The 26545-nt window shown below is 40.8% G+C and overlaps 1 protein-coding gene across 1 annotated transcript in view; it reads right to left on the bottom strand.

The window, feature by feature from the left end:
* Nucleotides 1–26545, bottom strand: part of SCN8A (sodium voltage-gated channel alpha subunit 8) — a 166451-nt gene that overhangs the window by 113092 nt on the left and 26814 nt on the right. The window contains exon 2 of the mRNA XM_074374858.1: nucleotides 334–663. Coding sequence (XP_074230959.1) covers nucleotides 334–609 — 276 coding nt within the window. The 5' untranslated portion in view covers nucleotides 610–663. The remainder of the gene's footprint in view (nucleotides 1–333; nucleotides 664–26545) is intronic.

A 26545-nucleotide genomic window follows, 5' to 3' on the forward strand; every position in this document is an offset into this window, starting at 1 on the left:
ATTTCATTTATGTCCCTCCTCACCTTTTTCTTTTTTCTTTCTTTCTTTTTTTTTTTTTTTTTTTTTTAGTAAATCTGTTTTAATCTTTCTCTGATTTGGCCTGGAGCCAAAAACAGAAGTCTATATTAACGATTGAGAAGGGCCAAGACCCACAAAAGACCCTTACCCACAATTAAATGGAAAAAGAATCCCCATAACTCTGGACTGAAACAAAAGGTTAACTACTTATCCAAACTTTGGCAAAGAGACACAGTTCCTTCTCCCCATCTCCCCCAAGCCTGCAGGAAAGGTGTATCTGAAGCTGCTGCTCCTCCTCCTCCTCCTCCAACTCACTTTCTGCGTCAAATAGTAAGGGTCAAAGTCCTCCAGGGGAACCGCAACCAGGCCTTGTGGGATGTCCCCGTAGATGAAAGGCAAACTCTTCCCCGCCTCCAGGTCACTGTTTGGCTTGGGCTTGCTGTCCTCATCGTCTTCCCGGTGGCTGCTGTCGGCCTTGGGCGGTTTCTTGAGCTTGCTCTCGGCGATGCGCTTCTCGATGTTGGCCAGTGACTCAGGGGTGAAGGGCTTGAAGCTATCAGGGCCTGGTGGTGCGAGCAGCCGCGCTGCCATCTTCTCATCCTGCAGCAGCTTCCTTAGTTATGCTGCGTCCAGGACAGGTCAGCTCTGAAGAAACAGCAACACAGACAGCATTAATCAATCACTGCTCTAAAAGAGGCCAGGCTAAACCATCTCACGCTCAACCTTCCTTCGCAACACATAGTTTCCTCGATGACATGGTTATTTTCATCTTCAGAAAATCTGAATGGACTGGGTGATGTTCACAACCACCCCTCAGGGGGATGAGCAGTCAGGGACAGCAAAACATGAGAATCAACTCAATTGCTAGTTTTTCTTATTGACTTAGATGCAACTCACTGTGAGTAACCACATACAGCTATAAAGGTATGGTCCATACTCTCAAGGAACTTCTAAACAAATAAGGCATATTTAACACTACCCAGGGGCACATATTACTTTGGGAATCCTTATATGCTCAAGTCACCTTCCTTTCCTGGACCTCTACTCCGTAAAGAAATACTCTTCCTTTCAAGGACAACACAAGGGTAAACTTTCACTCTTTTCAAATTTCAGTTTCCCAAGACACTAAACCCATCAAAACTTTGAAGGCACAAAATATAGATAAAGTAGCTGCCATTTGCTTTGGCTCTTCCGTTTCAAGTTATTTTTCAATTCACCAAGTTGTGTAAAATCGTCCAGTATAAAAGTTCAGAGAAGCACCTGCTCTGACAACTGAGCTCACGCCAGGGACCAACATAAAGCACTTTTGTCCGTGGAGAGAGCAGATATTGCTCGACATACCTCCCACTCAGCAGCGGGAAAAGCAAATGAGAGGAATCTGAGAGACCCTCTGATGCAGCACTGACTGCAGGGTGAATGACAGCAGAAAGGCCCCTGAGAGGGGCTAAAGCCAGAAGGACAGGAAGTGAGAAAGGAATCACAAACCAAATCCCGTTCTTAACAGAGAAACTGACGTAGTGTCATCCTAGAGCCAATGATTTCTCAGCATGGCGTGTGAGGAGTCTGTTTCCATTGACGTTTATACAGAGTCCTGCATTATTTCCAGGGGACTCCCTAGTCAGTTACGGCCACAAAAGCAGCCGGGCAGGTGAGTCTTCCCATGAAAGCATTAGGGCTTCACTGGCAGCTCACCTGATGCTCATGACACTGCTTTTTCCCTTCGTTTTGTGAGCTCCACAGAGACAATCTGGAAAACTGTTTTAAAAGGCTAAAGACTGTTCTTTCCCTCCTACTTAGCCCTCAGGGTCCACTTCAAGGCAAGTATCCATAAAACTTGCGGCTCCTCAAGAGAACAGTAGTAGAGTTAACTCTAAATAATTTGGAAGTGTAATACCCAAGGGTTCTTTTCATAAAATACCCCCGCAGAGACCCCAGATTTCTCCCGTGGTGGTGACAGTGAAGTGTTCCAAGGAAGCACGGGGTGTCCGAACTCGGGCTGACCAGCTCACTCACTCACAGCCTGGGGCTGACAAGGACAGAACCACAAGTCAGCTCCACACTTGCACACGCAATAAACACTGTTCTGCAGACGATGGGGTCGAAGAAATCATTTTCATGGATGTGGCAGGGGATTTTAGAGCTGTGAGGGATTTTATAGATCCAGCTCATTTCATTTTAAGAATTAGAAAACTGGGAGTCCAAAGAAATGGGATAATGTGCCCAAAGTCACGGGGCCAGAATAAAACCGTGACCAACGAGCACTGACTCCCCCAACTCTTCCCTCTTCTATTATGACAAATACCAGCTACCCATCTTTCTGTCCTACTCTGACTCCCACTGCTCCCCAACAGGAACAGTCTGGTTCATCAAGTAAATCACATGCAAATGCCAATGGTTTTACTGATCTAAAACTGGATTCACATTGTTTTCCCCAACCTAAAATTCCTCTTCTCTCATCCCTGTCCTCTTATCAATCCCTGAGTTGCCTCCAGTAATTCCCACTCCTCCAAGGAATCTTCTCATCAGCTCCAGCCTTTACTAATTCTTCCCCGTGTGAACTCCTACAGCTTTATCATGATCTTAGCTAACATTTGTCACATACTTGTTATGTTCCAGGCATTGTTCCAAGCACTATGCTTGTGTTAATGCATTTAATCTTCAGAACGACCTAAAAGGTAGACATTATTATAATCCCCATTTAACAGATGAGGAAAAAAGGCACAGAGGCCTAAGATAGCTTGCGCAAAGCTACAGAGCTGGAAAATGACGAGGTCAGGATTCAAGACATCATATTTGCACTTGTTTTGGCTTTCAACCATTGTTCATCTGCACCATATAAATCCCCGGAGGGCATGAATGGCGTCTTAAACTTCTTTTGTACCCTTTTCACAGAGAATAAGATTATGCCTGGAAGCCACAATTGGTCCAAATACCTGGGACTCCTTGGCTCCCACAGTCACACTCACTCTCAACCCTGGGTCACCCTCAGTTCCTACTCAGAGGACAAAGAATACGCAAAAGGAAGTCACTGCAGATGCTGACAAGTTCGTGTGACCTGACCGCACACACCTGGGTTCTTCATAGTAAAGCCATGCAAGGCTAAGTCCTCTGCCTCTGCCTCTCTTTCCTCCTGCCTTCTCCAAGACCGTATTTCCCCAGCTCCCGTGCTCTCCATCCCATTCTCAGTCTTTACTTTTCCCCTCCTACTTCTATATCCTCTCCCTTTACATCTTCAAACCTCCATTCTCTCTTCACTTGACTTAAGCAATCCTGGTTCTCATCTGTGTTATCCTTGTTCTCACCTCTGTTACCCTGGTTCTGTCCGCAACTGCAGTCTCTTCTTCCCCTACCACGTCTTTCTTCTCTAACGGCTGGCTTTCTGCAATCTCTCTGCACCACTCCTTCTTTTAGGGATCTCATCTACTCAAAATAATCTGTACGTGGGTGATTTTCAGATTTCTATCACCAGCCCTGAGTGCTCTTCTGAGCCCCACAATTGCCTGTCACCACATCACAATTAAAGCATTTAAAACCACTCATCTTTTTACTTCCAAAATGGATTCCTCCACTTGGCATTCCTCCTTCTGTTATTGGGACCATCGTTTTTCCAGCCACCCAGCACAGAACCCCAGTCACCTTTGCCCTGTCATCCTTCGCTGTCCTTGCCCAACCAGTTACCAGTCTAACTCTTCTTCCTTCAGAGTTTCCATTTTCAACAGCATCACCCTACTTCTGGTCCTCCTGCAACAGCCTCCCACTTGTGGACCAGTCCTCAGTCCCCCAGGTATGTCTCCAAACATCTGTTTCCCTAAAAATCTGCTTCCATTATGTCATTTCCCTCCCGTGAATCTACTGGAGTTACAGAACAGTGTCCAAACTTCTGCGATTTCACTGCCATTCAAGGCCTTCCACAACCTTACACTTCTCAAGTGTTCACCACAACCTTTCTCTTCTCAAACCTTCTTTTCCACTGCTTCCCTGCAAGAACATCTACTCTGGCGACTGGTGCTTGTTTTAATTTTCTAGTGTTTTTTTAAAGGTAGAACAATAAAATGCACAAATCTTAAGTGCACAGACTGGTTATTTTGTAATATGTATATACACCTGTGTAACCACCACTCAGATCAAGGTACAGAAGATTTACTTCCAGCACCCGAGATGGCTCTCTTGAGCTCACCTGTCAATAACCACCATGACCATCCCTGCCCAGCAAAAGCAGTTCTGACATTGAGCACCATAGATTAGTTTGGCCTGCTCTTGAACTTCATATAAGTAGAATCTACATACACTCTTCAAAGTCTGACTTCTTTCATGCAACATTATTTCAGTGAAATTCATCTTTATTGTGTATGTAGCAACAGTTCATTCATTTTATTGCTGTGTACTGCAGTCCATGTATGAACATGGCATAACTTACTTCTCCATTCTACTTTGATAGACATTCGGGCTATTATGAATAAAAGCTGCTAAGAACCTTTCTGTACATGTCTTCTGGTGGCTGCACTTGCTCATCTCTTTTCAGCACACAGGCGGGAGTGGAACGCTGGGCTCAGAAGAGGGCATGTGTGTGTTTAACTTTAGCGAGACTCTAAAGATTCCAGCTACTCCACATCCTCATCAACACTCGGAAATGACAGCCTTCTTAATTCTACCCATTCTAGTGGGCATACATACAGCGACATCTCATAGTTTACTGAGATGAAATTAACCATTTCAAAGTGAATAACTCAGTGGCAATTAGTATATTCACAATATAGTGCGATCACCACCTCTATCTAATTCCAAAACACTTCCATCAGTACAAAGTAAAACACTTTACCCGTTAATCAGTTTCTTTCCACTCCCCTCCCATCCATCCTCTCCCTCAACCCAACCTCTCCCCTCCCCCAATTCCCAGCAACCATCAGTCTCGGTTCTGTCTTTTTTGATTGATCTATTCTGGAAATTCTTATAAATGGGATCACACCATTTGTAACCTTTCGTATCTGGATTCTATCATCCACATTATAGCATGTGTCAGTACTTCACTGCTTTCTATGGATGAATAGTTTCACTACACGTATGTATCATAATTTGTTTATTCATCCATCCAGTAAGAAACATTTGGGGCCTCCCACTTTTTGGCTACTGTGAATAGTGCATCACATGTACTTATTTTAGTCCCTGCTTTCTATTCTTTTGAGAGTACACCTAGGAGTGGAATTGCAGGGTCATATGGTAACTCTATGTTTAATTTTTTGAGGAAATGAAAAACTGTTTTTTCCACAGTGGCTAAGCCATTTTGCATTCTCACCAGCAATACAAGCATGGTTCCAATTTCTCCACATCTTAGACAACATATATTTTCTTTTTCTTTTTTTCCACAGCCATCTTAGTGGGCGTGAAGTGGTATCTCACTGTGGTTTTGATTTGCATTTGTCTAATGACTAATGATGTTAAGCATCTTTTTCATATGTTTGTTCCCTCACTTGAGTTTTAATTTGCTTTCCTCTGATGATACTGAGCACCTTTTCAAACATTTATTGGCCACTTAGATAGCCTCCTTTGTGAAATGAAATGCTAGTTTAAGTCTTTGCCCACTTTTTTCCATTGGGCATCTGCATTTTTTTTTTTATTGGAGTTCTTTGTATATGCTCCATACAACTCGTTTGTCAGCTGTATTTCAAATACTTTTCTTCTTTTTACTTTCCCAATGGTGTCTTTTGATAAACAGTAGTACTTAATTTTACTAAAATCCAATCTATCAATCTTCCCTTTAACGTTCTGTTGTTTTTCTAAGACATCATTGCCTATTCCAAGGTCATGCAGCTGTTAAGCCTGTATTTTCTTCTGGAGGCTTTACTGTTTAACCTTTCTTATTTAGACTTCAAATAATTTGGAATTGATTTTGTATATTGTGTGATATAGAGGTCAAGGTTTATTCTTTTTCTACCCAGAAAAAAAAAAGAAAATTCTTCTACAATTCCAATTGATTCAGCATCACTTAATAAAAAGTCTGGTCACTGCTGTTTTCACTGACTCCTAAATACACTTTCATTTCCTTGTTTCAAATCTCCTGAAGTTTTTCCTTCTTTCTCACCTAAATTCTATTCATCCATAACACCAGCTTAAATTCCTCCTCCTCCTGGGGAAACTGTCTTGCAAAGAGTAAAAATAAACTTTTTAGACTTAGAAGGAACTTAGAGACCATCTAGTCCAACTTTCCTTAACTTTACAGTTAAGAAAACTCATCAGTAAGTTAGGTGAGAGAGGCTGAGTTGTCTAACTGCTCATTAGTGACACATGCAGAGCTAGGGCACAGGTCTCTTGGCCTCTGATACAATGTTGTTTATACTATACCACACGGTCTCTTAGGCAATGCACCTTGTCCATCACAACAACAAGTGCAAATTCTAGCCCTGATAGTTCTAAAAGGGACTCAACTATACTGAAAGTTGGGAGAAACAGATGCTTAGGGTTCCCTTCTCTTGGTCATCCAGGAGGATTAAGACCTTAAAATGTCAGCTGTGGCTGGGACATACACACAAATAAAGATGACTTTAAATTAAGGAAAAGGGGAAGGAAGAGGGAAAGAAAACTGGCACTGGAGTAAGGTTACAACAGAGATGAAGAAAGAGAAGTCATTCTGGAGGGGTTGTTAAAGGAAACACCATAGGCAAGGATACAGAAGAAAAAATGTTGGGAGGAGGATCAAATAGCAAATAGTATTAAAAATCTGTCTCAGACTTAAAAGAGAACAAATTGGGGGACTCATACTTGCTGATATTAAAAATTACTACAAAGATACAGTAACCAAAGCAGTGTGGTACTGGCACAAAGACAGACATAAAGACCAATGGAATACATCAGAGAGCCCAGAAACAAACCCTCACACATGGTCAAATGATTTTCAACAAGAGTGCCAAGGCCATTCACTGGAGAAAAGAACAGTCTTCAATAAATGGTGCTTGGAAAACTGGATACCCAATGCAAGAGAATGAAGTTGGATTCCTTATTATACTATATACAAAAATTAACTCAAAATGGATCAAATAACTAAATGTAAGAGCTAAAATTATAAAACTCTTAGAAGAAAACAAGGGGAAAAGCTTCATGACACTGGATTTGGCAATGATTTCTTGCATATGACACCAAAAGCACAGAAACAAAAGAAAAATAGATATACTGAACTTCATCAAAATTGAAAACCATGTACATCGAAGGACACCATCAGGAGTGAAAAGGCAATCCACAGAAAGGGAGAAAATATTTGTAAATCATGTATCTCATAAAGGATTAATACTCAGAATATATAAAGAATTCCTACAACTCAACAAGAACAAAATATCAGCTTAATTAAAAAATGGACAAAGGACTTGAATAGACATTTCTCCAAAGATATACAAATGGCCAATAACCACATGAAAAGACACTCAACATGACTAATCATTAGGGAAATCCAAATCCAAATCTCAATGAGATACCACTTCACATATTACAAAATGAAACAAAATCGAAATAACAAGTGTTGGCAAGAATGTGGAGAAACTGGAACCCTTGTGCTGCTGTGGAAAATAATATGGCAGTTCCACAAAAAATTAAACACAAAATTGCCAGAAAATTCAGCAATTCCACTTTTAGGAATGTACCCAAAAGAATTAGAAGCAGGGACTCAAACATAATTGTACATGTATGTTCATAGCATCATTATTAATAATAGCCAAAAGGTAGAATCAACACAAATATCAACAGAGAGATGAACAGATAAACAAGATGTGCTATATATAAACAATGGAGTATTATTCAGCCTTAAAAGGAAGGAAATTCTGACATGCCACAGCATGGATGAACCTGGAAGGCACTATGCTAAGTCAAATAAACCAGACACAAAAGGACAAATATTGTATGTTTCCACTTATATCAGGTACCTACAGTCAAATACATAGAAACAAAAAGTAGAACAGTGATTACCAGGAGCTGGGGGGAGGGAGCAACAGGGAGTTACTGTTTAATGGGTACAGAGTTTCAGTTTGGGAAGAAGAAAACGTTCTGGAGATGGAAAGTAGTGATGGTTGCACAACAGTGTGCATGTACTTAATACTACTGAACTGAGTATTTGAATGGTTAAAATGGTCAATTTTATATCATGTAGATTTTACCATAATTTTTTGAGAGAGAAAAAAAAACTGAAGCATTTATTGTGCCCCCTACTATATGCCAGAAGCTGTACTGATGATCAGTAGAGCTCCCTGCCTTCGGGGACCTTTAAAGTCTCCTGAGGGTGGGAGACAAGTAAACAGGCAAAGTATAGCACGATACATCCAAAAAAGCAAAACACGCTTCTACAGACATAACACAAGCAAGACACTTAATCTAGTTTGGAGACATCAGGGAAGGTTTCCTGGAGAAAGTGACATCTTAGCTAAAACCTGAAGCTAGTGGAGACAAGATGGCAGAAAATGGATAGAGATTTGCAGGAAGAAAACAGCATATACAAAAGGCTGCCGACAAATAGAGCTTTGCAGGAAGAAAACAGAGCATATACAAAAGGCTGCCAACAAGGGAGATCAAGCCACTTAGGTATTGCAAATAGTTCAGTATAAGTGGACTTTAGAAAATTAACTAACAGGTAAACAGGTATACATCAAGAAGCCAAAGTTGTTATCATGAGAAGGAGTTCTGATTTTATCTCTAAGGCAATAAGGAGACAATGAAGGCTTGAATGACTTGATCAAAGATACATTTTAGAAAGATGATTCTGGCCACAGTGTAAAGAATGAGGCAGGCAGGGAGATGAGGCGGGGAGGAGCAAGGTCGGAGTGAAGAAGACCAGGCAGAAGACTGCCGTAGCAATTCAGCTGAGAGAGAATGACCGCCTGAACCAGGCAGCAGGGATGAAGTACAGAATGGAATGTCAGCTAACTGAAGTGGGAGGTAAGGTAGAAGGAAAATGAAGAAAGAGGCCCAGGTTTTTATCATGGGCAACGGATGGAGGCAGAAAAATTCAGAGACAGGGAATAAGATGTGATGCACAGCTCTGGGGTTAAGGCGATGACTTCACTTTTGAACATGCTGAGTTTGAGCTGCTTTGGTATTTCCAAATGGAGGCTGAACAGGCAGTAGATACGTGGTTCTGAAGTTCAAGGGAAAGACTTAACAACAAGAACTAAAAGAAGAGAAGCTTGGTATAGAACTATGGACTCTGAGGACTGCCAGCCAGCCTTGCATGTTGATACATAGCTCATTTGGAATTAGCTGGAGGAGCAGCTCTGCACTGGGAGGAAGGTGGGCGGCTCTTATCACAGGAGAAGAGAGAAACGCAGCCAGATGGATACGGTTTACACTGTCCCCCCTCCCTGGGCCCCTCCTTCCTCCAGGGACAACTAGATGCTAGTCTGCCAAGTTCCTACTTTGTCACTTACAGATTTCATTTTGGAAAATCATATAACAGTTCTAGAAATTGAAATAAAAACAGTTTTGTCAAACCTTAATTTTACTCGTTTGAAACATAAAAAAAATTGCGGTCCTAAGCCTCTCTCAATAACGTCAAATCTGGCTCTCCCTCCTACGAGATCTGAAGGCCCATCCTCACCCTGGTGAATGTCAGCGCCCAGGCTACCTGACATTCTTCTGTTTCACTGGCTTTCCATCTCGTGAGGCCACTTCAAAATTTGTTCTTCCTAAGCCTCACACCCACCAAACCTTCCCAAAGCTGAGCTATTTGCCTCTGATTCTCAGTAACTGGTCTCTTACTGATCCTTTTGAGATAGTCACTCTTGGGGGGTTTACATCTGTCCTCCTGCCGATACCCTTTGAAGGGTCTGTTCATAGAATATTTTGAAATAGGCCTAATACGGATATAAATTTAAGATTAACAATGATAAATAAGTAACTCTATCAGGAGGTGCGTGTGAAGCACTTATACTTTGAGTGCCTGAATATTTTGATCAAAAAATGCTTTTAAATGAAGTCAAAACCAATGACTATAATGACTTTAAGTGGATCCAAAAGTTGCCCTGAGCAGGTCCCATCAGCCCAAAATGAAGATAGGTAGGTATTCCACCTTGTCTGTGTGTCCATATAACCATCAAGCCCAGCCTTCTATCTGCCACTCAGCATGCAGCCCAATCAAGAGGTCACTAGACTTCCATCTCCCTGGCCCTGGAGACACGAGTCAAGTTTTCCCTCAGTTTTAGCACCTATCCCCTAACACCAATTTCCTTTTTCTCAAATTTAACTGGCTTTCCATGTTCCTCTTACTTCTTCCAAAAGGTACAGGAGCCTTTCTCCCTTCTGTCCCACACATTAGACCCTCTGTGGACGCTGGCTGCTGCCCACACATCTACTGTCATTCTCTTCACTTGTCTCCTGATTCAAGTTACGATGCCAACAATTTTTCTTGCCCATTGCTTTATAATTGAAAAGCGTTTCATTTTTGTGATCTGTGGTTCTCTACTTCTTTTTGCCTCAATTCCAATCCGCACATTAGATTTTACCTCAATTTCCTTCATTCCCTTCACAGTAAAACTAAGACTCTCACCAGCATGATCCCTTCCTCCCATCTCCACACAACTGTCTAAAAAGAGAGCAGATGTTGTCTTATTTTCCACTACGTTTTCCACATAACTAAACTATTGACATATGCTTAACACTGAGAAAAGAAATGTCAATTAATAGGTGTTCACACTCCTAGGGATGGCCAAGACATTTAGGAAGCCGTATTTTATCTCAAGTATCTAAGACAGGCTTCCAGGTACTACTCTAGAGCTTGGATGAGAAACCCTCACTTTACATGATCTCCCTTAAGCATTTATTGGGTGTGGTGGGAACAGGAAAATCCCTCCACGTGAAGGAATATGGTTGGGACTGGAGGGAGGAAGAAGCTGTACACATCACAAAAATTATAAAATTCCTAATAATAACTGAGGAAATCAGGAAATTTCATATTGGTTTTTTCCTTTACATTTAGATACAGTTAATCAGCTTTAGTCCACTTAAATATGATTTGGGTTAGTGATTCACTGCTTCTGACCAAAAATCCAATGGTTTCAAGCTTTGCCTCTACTACATAATGACTATTAGATCTACTAATATGGTAAAGAAAGCAGAGATTGATATGGTGTCTAACATGAAGAAAGGGCACAGTAAATATCAGCCCTTAACACCACCTGTATCACCGGTTTAATTTTTTCCATTCCACACAACCTTTGTAAAATAAACAAAAATCCAAAGCAATTTCTGCAAATCATTGAATAAATTCTGCTGAACAAAGATGCCATGATTGTGGAAATACATTTTGGGGGGGCAGTGACATGAAACATTATCTATTAAGTGTTCACTTTTCAGTTGATACAAAAAAAAATCCAAATGTGGGTATAAATGGTAGTGAAGGGGCATCAATATACCATGTGGACAAAAGACAAACGCTGACAAGTTGTAGATACTTTCCACTACATTACAGACTATACACATCACAGCCAGAGGCGTGCTTGCCAAGCTCAACTGAGGAAGGAAGATGATTTCACTCCTACCAGAGAAAGAGATGGTGGAAACACTTGCTGGATGTACAAAATCTTTCACAAAAATTAAAGTATGGACTATGATAACACCAATAACATCACAGGGTGATATTACTTTCCTCTGCATATGCCTTTTTTCATTGTGTACAGATTTCAAAAGTTAAGTTACAAGATTTCACAGCTAGCCTTAACTTTGCCATCTTCAAAATATGGCATTTGACTATAATGAGGATTATGAAGTTTCTGCTCTCCACAATTGGTAAGACCCTAACCCATACGGTCTATGAAGCTTGACAATTTGAAATCAAAATAAAGGTTTTGGATAGCTGATAGCACCTCTGTCATAGAGATTTTTTTGAAATTAAGACATCAGATCAAGGTCTCCCCTATACCCACAAAAGAGCTACAATCTGGGCCAAGCTTAAGGAATTGGTATCATAATTCAGATATTGTCATGGAGCAGCTGTATGGCCCTTAATAAATCAATTCATCTACCCAGGCCTTGGTCTTATAAAAGAAAGGAGGTGAGTGAAATAATTTATAGAGCCAGCTCTGTAATTTACCAGCTAATGGACCTTGGTCAAATTACATATTATGGGGCCTCCATTTCCTCGTGTGAGGGTTAAATGAGATGATGCATGTGAAGTAGGTCTCAATAAATAAAAAATGATAATCATAATACTACCAATACTAATAGTTAACATGGAGCATGTACAACGTGATCTAGGCACAGTTCTAAGCGATCTTATTATAATTCTTTCGCTCTTTCCCACAACCCTGTGAGGTAGGTACAGTTATTATCCCACATTACTAATGAGAAAACTGAAGCACAGAGTGATTAAGGAACTTACCCAAGATCACAGAGTGGGATTGAAACCCAAGCTGTTTGGTGGCAGGGTCTGTGTTCTTAACCATTTCATTGTACTACTTCTTATCAGCACTCTTGCCCCTTCTCTGCATCTCTTCTAAGATCCCTTCCAGCTCTGAGTCCATAAAGATAGACTAATTAACTACTCTGGACTCTGACAGGCTAAACAAAGATGGCTTCTCTGAAGTTCTATATGGATGGAGGCTTAAATCAGACAGTTCTGTGTCCGAACTCAGTATCTATCATCAAATAATTATGTGCTGAATAAAGACATGAACACAGAACCTAAAAAGAAACCAAACACTGTTTGGTTGATCCTTACCACAACCATGACCAAGAATTCATTCAATTCAATAAGTACTTCTTGGGTGTGTATGTGACAGGCACTGGACAGCCTGGAACTTAGAAAACTGGTATCAAAACACATTCTCTTTAGTCATCATCTGTCAGTCATGTTGTAAAGCAGGTGCCTGCACTAGATGGTAGAAAGTTGGATGAAAACTTTAAGGCTTTTTTTCAATCAGTAGAAGCCTTTTTCAAATGAAATCTTAGATGAAATGTCAATATATAATACAGCCAAAGCATCTCTGCTCTGGTTAAAGCAGGGAGTGCGCCCAAAGTCCACCTCACTCCTCCCACGTCACCCCGAAGACATTGCTGCAGAGTGTCAGGATGGTTCTAAAACCATTACACAAAACAGTGACTGGGTCTCTCTCAACTCCAGAATCCAATGGACAACTCTTACAGCAATGGATCGTGCCTGTTTTCTAATAAAGCTGAACTGAAATGGACATGAAAAATATACAAACGTGGTTACGTGCCTCCATACAAAGCTGGTGCAACGGCTATAAAGAATACAATACTGATTGTCAGTCATTTTATAAACATTACCTTCCATCCTCACAACAACCTAATTAGGCAGGTATCGACAGCACAAGTGAGGCTCAAGTGAGACTCAAAGAAGAAAATATGAATTCCCAAGGTCATACGGGAAGCAGCCTCCCTCCGAAGCCCACAGGGTTTCCCCTGTATCCTCTGATGATGACTAAGGTCAAGAACTTGTCTACTCCGAGAAAGCTCCTCAGACAAGAGGAAGACTTTTAATGACAACATGAGAACAGACAGCGTGCATGGAGTTCTGCTACTCAGGCAATTCATAAGTTGCTTTACTGGTCAAAAAAGGGTGACCCTCCAACTGCATGAAACCTAGGGCACTCAAGCAGCCTTGAGCACCAGAGCCTAGTGCATGGCCAAGAGGTCGGAATGCAGGCATCACAAAGGTCTTGTCAAGCGTGTATGGTTTTTGCCCTTCACTTGTTGAATCAGTCACTAACGAACAGCAGGGCAGACCCACTAACTGGTTACTGAATCACCTACTGACCAAACCCAGAAGCATGGTTTGCACTTTCATGAGGTTGTGCGAAGGAAAGGTGGGTCACCCAAGTCGCTGCTGTGGGTCTCACACACAGTGACCACACACAACAGGGGGGCCTGAGGTACAGCTTCCACCGTGGGATATGAAATCTTCTGCAAAGAGTTACTCCAAAGAGCAGATGGGAGAATATCTGCCAAGAGCGCTCCAAGTGTCACACAAATGTAAACACAGCAATACACAGTAGCCTGGCCACAGACTGCTAGGAGGGCATGGCAGCAAACAGTCCGGGGCGGTCAGCCATGATTAAAGGCAGGATAGATCTTTCCTGAACAAGATTTTAGACTTGCTAGGAATCCTAGGAGACTGAGCTGACAGACTGACAAACTCTGCAAACAGTTGCTGAGGCTACAAATTAATGCAACCTCATATTTGTATAGCGTTTTAACATTTACAGAGCCTTTTCCTATCCTTTACCTCATCTCATCCTCACTTCTGAGGTTAAGGGAGCAAATATTGCTAGACCCAACTTCACAGAAACAGTATTTGGGGTTAGAGAAGCTAATTGACTTGCCTTATATCAGTCAGTGACACAGGGTAAAGTATTAAATACTCCCCTATACATTTTCTAAGGAGGGAGAATTCCTCTCCTGCTGAAACTTGCTATCTTCCTTATGCTGAATGGGACAATGGGTAAGAAGGGAAAGGGGAAAACTCTTATAATGATGATGATGATGATGATGATGATGATAAAAATAATAGTGGTGGCAGAGGCAGCAATGGTAAAGAGCCCAGGAAGGAAAACTCTAGGAATGAGGCTACTGGTGGAGGTGGCTGTCAGTACAGCTGGGAAGTTTGGGGACAGAAAGAGAAAGAAGAGGAGATAAGACAACTATTATATGAAATGGCTAAAGAATAATCTTTAGGAAGTCTGGTGGTTTAATGTCCAACACATCTTGCTAATCTCTTCAAGAATCATCCAGGAAAGACATGAATTACTCATTAAATCTTTTGGAGTTGAATTTAAGTGTGTTTTGTTTTGGTTGTTTTTACTGCTGTTCTGATTTGTTTTTATGGTGTCTGAAGACAAAAGCAGGGTAGCTTATAAAAGCAGGAAGTTACATCTGAGTTACACCAGCAAGTGGCAAGGTGTGGGCTGGGACTCGGTGCTTCTGCTTCCTACCCCGGTGCTTTTTGATAACAACACATTGCCTCTAAGCCCTGTGGAAGTGATGTGGACAGTCTTTTGAGAAGCATCTATGCCTGTATGAAACATCTCTAAATACACAGCACAGCAACATGCAGCCCAGTACCGTCAGTAATGCTTTCACAACTACTTTCCAACTGAAATCCCACAACCACCCTATGACAGGTTCACAGAGGTTAACTGACATCTTCAGGGTCACAAAGATCGCAGGTAGCAGAGCCTGAACTGAAACTCGGGATGTGACTCTTCATCCAGTAGGTTAATGCTTCTCATTCAGGAAAAGAATGTTATAAGGGGACAAGCACAGTGACAGCAAGACACAAAATCTATTTCTAATCTCATCTGTAATGAATGCATTCACAAAACTTAACCTTATGCTTTTCTCCAGGATTTTCAAAGTTCTCTCTCTCAACTATTTAGAGATGACAGGACTAACAAAAGATCCTGCAGGAAAAATGAAAGCAGAAAACTGTTCATGATTGTTATGGTGCCTTAACTATTGTTAATGACCTTACTCATGACAAATGAATCTGACTAATCCTCAAGGCTGGCACAATCCATGCAACCTCTGGCCAGTACGGTAATTCTAAACTGGTGGATACAATCAGAAACTGGTAGAAAGTATAGGTTTGATGGCCATGGCTCCCTTCTGCTCAGAAACCTTCAGACTCTCCACTGCTTTTGATTAAAATTTCAAATCCTTAAATGAGCACCCAGGGCCTTTTCCAGCCTATTAATAGACATTCTCTGCTTGTATCTTGTACTCCATAAAACCACTGCTCACTCCTCCTGTATTTTTCCATTCCCACACCTTTGGTTGTTCGACTCCTTTTGCCTAACATGCTATCTTCCTTGCTTGGGGTAGCTGTTCACACTCCCCGCCTAGTCAAAAACAATCTCTCCCCCGCTTAGTATTTTATATCACTCCAAAAATACTACTTTAAGTTAGAGTTTCATGTTTCTGTGTTTCATTTTCCCTACCTGGTCATAAGCGCCTCAAGGGCAAAGATCATGCTTATGAACCCCTGCATCCTCCAAATGCCTTGTCTTGCATTGTGCTTTGCCCACAAAGAGGAACACAGTATGATGTCAGATCACTATGGCATAAACAAAAGAACAATAATTCAGGTTTTGTCTTAAGTAAGACACTGGCTATCCTGGGAAGCAAATTGAATCTAATATCTTTTAAATAACGCATCCAGCAGTTTTGAGACTGTCAATATCCAAGACAACCAGGGCTCAAATCAACCATGTAACTAAATTTGTTATTCACCTTTCCACACACCCATAGTCTAAGATCTCTGTGATAAAAGTTAAGTGATGATTTGGCAATATGGCCTTTGTTGTCAATAAAATGAAACATCCCCTTTGGGATACAGTTGCCATGCCTTCGTTCAGATCACTAGGTGGAAGACAGTAACAATTTGAAAAGTTGGACCCAACTGGCTGACTTACTCTTGATATTGATAGGAATATGATAGGTTGAGACATTCTATAAAAACTGTGTTACTAAAACAAAAAAACAAAAAAACACTCAGGCTAGCAGTTCCACTGGGGAAAGGTAGGAAGCGATCAGAAGAGGCAGAAGGAGACTCCAGGCTGCTGGTTACATAGGTGTGTTCACCAAAAATTTATCAGGCACATAGGCATGGTTTCTGCATTTTATTATAGGAATGTCACATCTGAGTAAGAAGTTTTTGTAAAATGAATGCTCATAAAAGAACTTACATTAAGAAACTATAACATTTAAAGCAAGATTTAAGAAGAACATTTCAAATCAAATAAGATGAAAGAAGAACCAATTAAAACTTTTAAAAATCATTATATATTTCAATACTGGGTATACTTTCTTGATTTCACTACTTCCTCATTAATTCTCCATTTAAAAGTTCCAGTGAGAATTCTGGAATTCTTATTACTTAACCTAATTACTTCTCTTGTACCTAAGAGCAGAAAACCTAAAGTCTCCTATCAAATTGTTCAGTTTCCAGAAAGTTCCCTTGAGTTGTGACCTTTCCATTAATTCGTTCATTCATTCATTCAAGCATTACCAGTGTTTCCTATGTGCTAGACACACAGGATTGGAGGATTGATCCAGTAATGAACAAAATATCTGTACCCCATCCTTGTGGAGCTTACACTCCAGTGGAGACTAAGAGATTATTAGTCAGTTACAATGCAGTGACACAACCGCATTCAGGATAAGGTACTAGAGACCCACATATCCCAGAATTAGGAGCAAGTGGGTGTGGGTGGGGATGGGGTGGAGGTAGGGTTTCCTATAAAAGTAATACCTAACTTGAGAAGAAAAGGAAGTTTGCTCTATGAAGAAGTTAAATGTGAAGTCCTAGGAATAAGACAAACAGAAAAAAAAATTAAGTTTATTTCTCTGCAGTCTGATCCAGCCTGTCTTCAACCCCATGAGAATTTCTTCCACCTAGGAAGTGGTTAATTTATTAACCATGCTGTCAGTTTCTGAAAATCATTATTTCTCTTAACATTATTTTACATAATACTAAATAGTATCCTTTGGCTTTAAAAATCCTAGCAGTTTTTTCCTCTAAATCTAATTCTTTAAAAACAAACAAACAAAAAAAGTTAAAGCAAAGAGAACAGTAAAGTATTCATCAAATTAAAGTGTTTGAAAATTATAGCTACTTAGGGTAACTGTATATACTCAAAGGCCCAAGATCGGAGAAAAAAACTGTGTGGCTGTCAATATTACTTTACTGTCTTATTTTGATATCCTATGACCTCTTAAATAAATATTAAATAAAATTTATTGCCATTTTTCCTGCAAAAAATTTGAAAAACACAGGAAAATATAAAAAACCATCTAGAGATGAATGACTGTTAAATTCTTCCGTGTTCTTTCCTTTGTCCATAATTTTACAAAGCTGAAGGTCATATTCTATACACATTGCTATAGAATGAATATGTGTGTCCTCCCAAAATTCGTATGTTGAATTATAAAAGACAGAGTCTCTTTATCAAAGAGACCCCAGACAGCTCCCTTGCCCCTTCCACCACATGAGGACACAGAGAAAAGACAGCCTTCTATGCACCAGGAAGCAGGTGCCCACCAGACCTGAGTCTGCTAGCACCTTGATCTTGGACTTCCCAGCCTCCAGAACTGAGAAATAAATGTCTACTGTTTATAAGCCACCCAGTCTATGGTATTTTTGTTACAGCAACCTAAACGAACTACGACATACATTTTGAATATCTTCTATTACAGTTGACTTATTTTATGAAATAGTTCAGGTATAAAAAAACATAAGATAGTAACAGAACTTTACAGATACAACTGAAGCCCCCATGTATTCTTTTCCATACAATTCTGCTCTACCTTCCTCAAAGAAAACCACTATCTTGAATCAAGTGTTTCCCAAATTCTTGCAATTTTTATATTATTACCACATAAACAGTGTATCCATTGTAACATAAACATGCATGTTCTAAAATCTTTTATTTTATATTATTTTTACACTACTACCACATAAAGTGTATCCACTATAACATAAAGGATTGTTTTGCACATTCTGAAACTTTGTATAAATGCAAAATATTGATCATGTCCTGAAACTTGCATTTTTCCATTCCCTATTATGATTGACATTTATTCCGTTTCACACATTTTCCTCTACTTCATGCATTTTCATAGCTTCATAGTAGTGGTTCACTGTTTGTCTATACCACAATTTACCAACTCTCCTATTGATGAATCTTTTCTTTCCAACAAGTTCTCCCTACTATCAACAATGCTACCATAAACATTCTTGTCCAGGTCACTATGTGCTCACATGAGAAAGTTTCTCTTGGGTATGTGCACCTAGGAGTTCAATTACTGGGTTCTAGAGTAGTAGGATTTTTAACTTCTACACTTGAATTGTTAAACATTTTAAATAATAAAACTGAACAGTTCTTCAATACAATTATTCAGGAATATCTTCTCCCAAGTATTCCTTCTCTCGTCTGGGCCAGGGTGCTATAATTAAATAAAATGAAACAATTAAGTAAAGGTGAAAGGCTAAGAGACAATGACCAGTAATCAGCATCTACAAGAGAACCTACTACACACAATGGTGTGGAAATGATTACACAGGACTTACACCTATCTTCAGTTTAATGTGCTATAAAGGAATTGTTGAGGCATCCTTAACTCTTGCATACCAGGAGAACTCCTTTCAGTCTACATGCAGAAGGAGAAATAAAGCACAGAGGAGAGAAAGATGTTATTCTGGGTAATAAAGAATTGGTGGCAGGAATGTTGCAAGGCATACTGGTAAAAGAAAACCTCCTTAGCCAAACAGTTGATTGTGAAGATTCTTATTGAAGTGTGATTTTTGACCAAACAGAGATTAAGAAATTGATTTTTTAAAATAGACATTCCAGTGCAAAACAGTATCGGAGATAGGTCAGAACATAGCTGAGAATCTTGAAAACGACTGAAGGAAAAACAGAGATGATTTCCCCTTGGCCTCTACTTTCAAAGTATTTCTGTTATCTGCGTGTATGTATATATGTGTGTAAGGTAGACACGTTACAGTTTGAAAAAGCCCCCGGGGAACACCAACTCCCTTGGCAATCCCCCTTCCTCAACACCCTCTCCCACGGCCTTGGAGAACGTCACTGGTGGGTCCTCTGTACAGACGACTGATGCCACACGTAACCCAGTGCTTTACAAACCACTTCCACATATATTACCAATTTGATTCTCAAAATAACTCAGAGAAGGCAGATGTTGCTATCACTCTCATTTTACAGAAGAGAAAAACAAAGCTCAGAGAGGTAAAGCAATTTGCCCAAGGTCACAGTGAGGGGTGGGGAAGGGAGCTGTGAAAGCACTTGAGGAAACAGAACAATGAATACAGGTCATAGAAGGCGGACTTTCACAGGGAGGCTGAGCACTCTGCAGTATGCCTTTGGACAAAAAGGGTTTTTTTCAAGAGTTGGGGGAGGGTTACATGGTGCTTCTGGGCTTCAAATGAACCCACGATGATTTCTCACAATCCAAAAAAGACCTGAAGTGAATATTACACTATTCTCTCTATTTTCCTGCACGCTCAAACCGTTTCATATTAACAATAAAAGAATTCTGTGGGCAGAGTTTAGAGATACCACCATATCGAGGTTAGGATGCCAAGTAGCAGACCGTATCTGAGGCCAAGGGAGAGAAGGTCTTACTTCTCCAGCGATCAGAAGAGGTGAAAGGTGTAACCGTGTCTAAGACTGAGGTGAGACACCAGCAGGGTTAGTACACTAGCTAGAGAGGACAGAGTCATGCAAACAGCCAACCTAGAGGGCAACTAGCGAGCCCCCAAAGAAACCAGCAATGCTCCACACTGGGTCAAGCTGATTTCAGTAACCCTGAGACCACACCCCTAGGACTAACTTACTCTGTAAATTGTTCTGAATTACCCCCCACTTAACAGGAAAATCATTTGTGCTGCTTAAAACAGTGGAATGTACCCAAGTACAATCAAGGCAGTGAATCCTGTAGGGAAGAGGTATGACCAGTTTGAAAAAAAAAAAAAAAAAGACTAGGAATGCTGAGGTTTATCTTGGAGGAGAAATTCCTCTTTATCTTACAGGTGGAGGCTGTGGTAAGTTACTTGAGCAAGAGTGGTGACAAAGCCCAGTCAACCAGGAATCGGGGGTTGGGGGCTATATTGCCTCATAATTTCACAGGGAAAACCATTTTATAAAAAAAAACTCTTCTATTCTCATTTGTCTGGCTGGTTTTACTTACTTCTCTGATCCTTTCATATTAACACAGTAGGGTGGGGGGTGGGGAGAGGGATGGATCTTGCTGAAGGTGCGTAGCTGGGCCAAGAATAGAACTCCAGCATCCTGTCTCTCGGTTCACTTCTGGACCATGCTACTTCAGGAAGGAACATTTGAAAATAGTAATTCTCTCCCACCTTGCAACCAAGCTGTGCACAAGCACATGATCAATGAATGAAGTTGGCTAAGTGACTCAGCACTGGGCTGGCTCTCCTGTGAGTCAGGCCCAGAATCCTGAGCGGTTGGAAGCACAATCTCTTTAAATAAGATTTTAAAACCAAGGTCTTTACCACTCAACAGTATTGAAAGATTTCAGGGATATTTTATTTTGTCTGAACAAGGATCAGGATGTCGCCTCTCGCATCTTAGATATGAATCAGCTTGAGTAATTATATTGCCCACAGTTTTCATGATGTCGCTTTCTTTGTACGCTGTAGGTTGATTCGGGTATCTGTCTCAGAGTCCAGAACCAGTTGAGGTGGACACAGGCAAGAGCATAGACAGGAGAGTGGATAAGCGGCTGGACCACAGAAATTAACTAATAATTTAGGATCACATCTGCATCTCTTCCCCTTTAATGCAAAAAAGACCCCAAAGGAAGGCCTCCTCGTATTCCTCTGAAGATACAACTATACATACAGCCTTGGGGGCATATTGGTAAGCTGCCACAACCTGCCCCTGTCAATAGCTGTTGGTTTTGACCACCTGCTCCCAGCAGGGAAGAAGCTAGCCTCTGAGCAATGACCCCTGTGACAGATGGCACAGCACAGACAGAAAAGGGCCAGCCAAAAATATTTCTTCCCACACCAGGAGGGAGCCTGGGTGTTTAAAGGAAGGAACAAAGCAATGAAATTCACCAAGTGTTTCTAAAACTTACCCTCAGGATATCAATAGTCTTTTGAATGACAAATGAACCAAAACCCTTGAAGAAGGGACCTCAGGACCCTGGACAGAGCAAGCTGCCACTAGCAAGGTTTTAGAAAACATTATCTTGGGGGAAAACGTGATAATGAGTTTAGTGAAGGACTTATAAGAGCCATTAAAGAGAACCTGAACACTTGAGGCAACCTTAAAGTAAACTCAAATTTCCAGACATGGACTAGACTTGAAACAATACCAAGAGTTCAGAGAACAGTGATTGCAAATCGTCAGTGAAATAAACTTTAATTGGCAGGGGGGGAAAAAACCCCATTAGCCCCTACTTTGGTTTGATTACCAGTACTAAGAGGGAGACATAAAAGAAGCAAAAGTGAAGAAGCTGGCATAAAGAAAGGTGAGGAAAGGAAGTGCCACTTATCATGTGCCAAGGCCTGGCACTCTGCAAGGAGCCTTTACACACAACTGCCATGATCCTAGGAAGGAAGTATTATTTGATGCCATTTTTAAATGAAAAAGACACTACAACAGCATTATTCATAGTCACCAAAGAGTGGAAGCAACCCAAGTGCCCACTGAGAGACGAATGAATAAAGGAAATGTGGCATATACGTAAAATGGAACATTGTTAAGTCTTAAAAAGGAAACTGACACAAGCCAGAACATGGATTAAGCTTGAAAACATTATGCCAGGTGAAATAAGCTAGTCACAAAAGGACAAATACTATATGACTCCTCTTGTACAAGGAATCTAGAGGAGTCAAATTCATAGAGACAGAAAGCGGAATGGTGGTTACCAGGGGCTGGGGAGAAGGCGGAATGGAAAGTTACTGTTTCATTGGCACAGAGTTTCAGTTCTGCAAGATGAAAAAGTTCTGGAGATGGATGGTGGCGATGGCTGTATAACAATGTGAATGTACTTAACACTACTGAGCTGTACCCTTTAAAATAGTTACAGTGGCAACTTAAGCGCTCATCAACAGATGAAAGGATAAAGATTTGGGGTGTGTGTGTATGTATGTATGTATGTATGTATGTATGTATGTATGTATGTATAATGGAATGTTACTTAGCCAAAAAAAAGAATGAAATCTTGCCATTTGCAACAATACGGATAGGATTGGAGGGTACTGTGCCAAGTGAAATAAATCACAGAGAAAGACAAATACCATATGAATTCACTTATATGCAGAATTTAAAAAAACAAAAAAAAAACAAATAAACACAATAAAACAGAAACAGATTTATAGACACAGAAAACAAACAGGTGGTTGCCAGAAGGGAGGGGGTAGAGGGAGGAAAGAAATAGGCGAAGGAGATTAAGAGGTGCAAACTTCCAGCTGCAAAAATACAAGTTGCAGGTATGAAATGTACAATGTGAGGAATATAGTCACTGTGTAGTGTCTCTGTATGGTGACAGATGTAGCTAGACTTAGGTGGTGATCATTTTGAAATGTATAGAAATATCAAATCACTACGTTGTGTAACAAGAACTAACATAGTGTTGTGGGTCAATTATACTTCAAAAATAAACTCATAGAAAAAGAGGCCAGATTTGTGGTACCAGAGGTGGGGAGGTGGGAGGAGGAAGTGCAGTCAAAAGGTTTAAACTCTCAGTTATAAAATAAGTAGTAAGAGGGGAAATGGTTAAAATGGTAAACTTTATGTTACGGATATTTTACCACAATTTTTAAAATTGAAAAAAACAAGGCATAAGAAACAAGGTTAAGAAACCTGTCAGGTCAAAACTAGTAAGTGGAGGAGATAAGACTCAAGCCAAGATGAACGCTTCTAACTTCCTCGGGCACTCCTTCCTCCTCCACCACAGAACTGTGCAGGCTTTGGAGGAAAGGAAAAGGACAAAGACGGCGGCCCGGAAGAGGACCTCAGTGGGCAGCCTGACCACAGCTGCCCCAGCTATGACGACCAATTCACATCTCTCGTCCTCGCACTCGTCATTCAGGTGTCCTCAAACCTTGTCTAATCTTCTCATTTCCATCTCACAGCCCTCTCCGAGAGTATGTCCTGTTTAGGGAATGTCCTGTACAGTCAAGCTCACCAACATCACCCAAAAGATTCTGAAAACCTTCCAACCCTACAAAGCCTCCCTAACCTGGAGGTAACTGAATACCACCACTCCAATTATATAGGTCTTCTAACCAGTTCTTACTTGCTGAAAAAAATGTATGCTGCAAAATTAACTTGCAAAACAAAGTTTAAATTACCAGAGTTCTGTGGCACCTTAACGTCACCTGGCCCAGGGGTTCTGTACTGGGGCGGTTTTGCCCTTCAGGAAACATTTGGCATTGTCTAGAGATGTTTTTGAGTGTCATAACTTGGGGCAGAGGGTGTTACTGGCATCTCGTGGTAGGCCAGGGTTGCCGCTAAACATCCTGCAATACACTGAACCATTCACTGCAACAAGGAGTGACCCCAACCAAAGTGTCACTAGTGCCAAGCCTGAGACCACTGGTAGCCCGACCACTCCGTGCCACTTGCACTCCTTTACAAATTACCAGCAGACAACAGCTCTGCTGTTATGAGGGACAGAGAGCTGTGACCTCAGGCAGTCCGTCTCATCTATTAACAAACAAGTGCATTCCTCACATTCGATCAGAATTTGCCTCTACGAGCTTTCACCTATCAGTCTTAATGCTGATTCCTGAGGTCAAACAGTAGTCATGTTCCTACTCTACATGGCGGTTCTTCAAAATCAGAAGACAGTTACCACATACAGTAGACGTATAAATACAGTAGATGGACATTTATATAATTGTCTATATATGTTCTAATGTTTCCTTAGGTTTAAGAGTCCTGCACTGAAATTCTCAAGAGCAGGTAACATGTCTACACTGTGTTGCCCCATTTGCCAGTAAAAAATATCCAGACTAGCACTTAATGGTATATAACTAGTACTCACTATATATAACTTGATGGTGAACATGAGTGAGTGACATCTACCAACCTGCTATAATTCCTGGATAAGAAAGGTACCCTTGCTTTACGGGAGAAGTGCCATCACTAGCCCACACAAACACAGGCCTGTTGATACCGATACTTGACTCTTCTTTCCACTTCAGTCTCTACCATGGAGGCCAGCATGTAGACAGACAGACAGACAGACATGCACACCAGCTTGTGAGAACCCCTACACAGGAAGAATCCTCTTCATCATCCAGAAGGAAAGTCACCCAAACATCTCCACAAAAGGCTGCTAATTCCTGGCCTATCTGCTTAGCTGAGCCACAAAACTGTTAAAAATCTGACACTCTGCAGGGATTATATTATTAATGACATCAGCAGCCTAAGAGATTGGCTCTGCAGAAGGAAAGGGCTTTGTAAGCATTAAGTTTCAACCTTGAAGAGCTAGTCTGTACCGTGACAAGGACTCACTTCCAAACAAAGTTTGAAGGTTGCTTGTTTGACAAATGTATAGCCACACTGAATAACTGCAATTTAAAAATGATTCTTACCGCCTCACCAACTTGGCCTTCACTACTGTTCCACCAGTTCATTCACTTCCTAGTATGCCATTCTCATTCCCACCTCTAACTCTCCATCGGGCATGCCGTTCTTCTTTTGTTTCCCAAACTCAACCTACAGTGCCTTTAAGGTCTACATCAGTGTCTCCCTCAAGCCTTCATCAAGTCTTTTTTATTAAATCCTCTCCCTGATGATCTCTCCTAGTCTGTATACCAACTTCTCACTCCCATGTATATACTCTGCTTTAGAATGAGTCCCCAAAGGGTTTATTCAGAGATTCTAAACATTGAACAAGTATCAATCAAGCAACAGATATGTACTGAGTACCTATAATGTATTTTGCATTCTAGGTTCTGTAGGAGATAGGAAATTTATACAGTCTTTAATTACTCCCCTTGAAGTGCCAAAACTAACTCATTCAAAACAATCACTAAGTACAGAAAGAACATAATTACTAAATTACAGCTATAGGTGATAAATTCTACTGGAGTTCAGGAAATAACTCAGCTCTCATTCCTTGGAGTGAATATAAGAAACAAAAGAAAGAGATACATTCATTGATTCCCTCAGTATTTTCCGAGGCTTTTTATGTAGAAGGCATCGTAATATACCTTACATTTGTTCTGCACTTTAAGTCTTTTACTTACTATCTCATTTCATCTTTAACAACAATATAAGACAAGCAAAGTGGTAATCATCTACCCCATTCTCCAAATGAGGAAACTTAGAAAGAGGAAGACATTGGCCCCAAATGCACGTTAACAACAAAACCAACAGCAGAACAAGCCTCCTGACCCCTAGTCCCAAGTTCCTAACTCTCCCCTCACGGCCCTTAACAGTCCCTCCGCCCTCCTCACCCTCCTCCTTCAGCTACACACATACTTCCCCATTACTGCTCTTTCACTGCAACAGTAAAAAGTTAAGACAATTACCTAAACACAGCTTGGAGTTTTTAAAATATGTGCCCCAGATCCTCAAAAGAAAATCTGTCAATCATATGCCTTTCCTTACATTTGTCATGAATGTGAAAACTCAGATCCACAAAATAAGCTCCTCTAAATCTAAACATATATTCGGAAAACAAATGGAGCGCAGGGGGTGTGGAGTGAAATTGGAAACACAGAACAAAATGAGAGGACGTATTTTGGTATTAAATGTTAATGCTTATAAGGAAGAGAAAGGTGCTCTACTTGGTTATGAACTTTCCATCTGTTAGATTAAAGCCTATATCTTCAGAGACTAGCAACTGCCTGGCACATGGTAGATGTTCACTAAAAGTTCACTTAGTGAACCAGTGAATCTGTTTTTCCTCATATAGCATAAGTTCCCTGAAGGCCAAGACCTCATCTCATACACTTTCGTACCCGTTTCAAAGTAGACGGTCAATGATGCGTTGAGTTAGGTGGGTCAAGAGAGCTCCACGTGGGAAGGCTGGG

This window comes from Camelus bactrianus, chromosome 12, assembly GCF_048773025.1.
Source record: "Camelus bactrianus isolate YW-2024 breed Bactrian camel chromosome 12, ASM4877302v1, whole genome shotgun sequence".
Lineage (NCBI taxonomy): Eukaryota > Metazoa > Chordata > Mammalia > Artiodactyla > Camelidae > Camelus > Camelus bactrianus.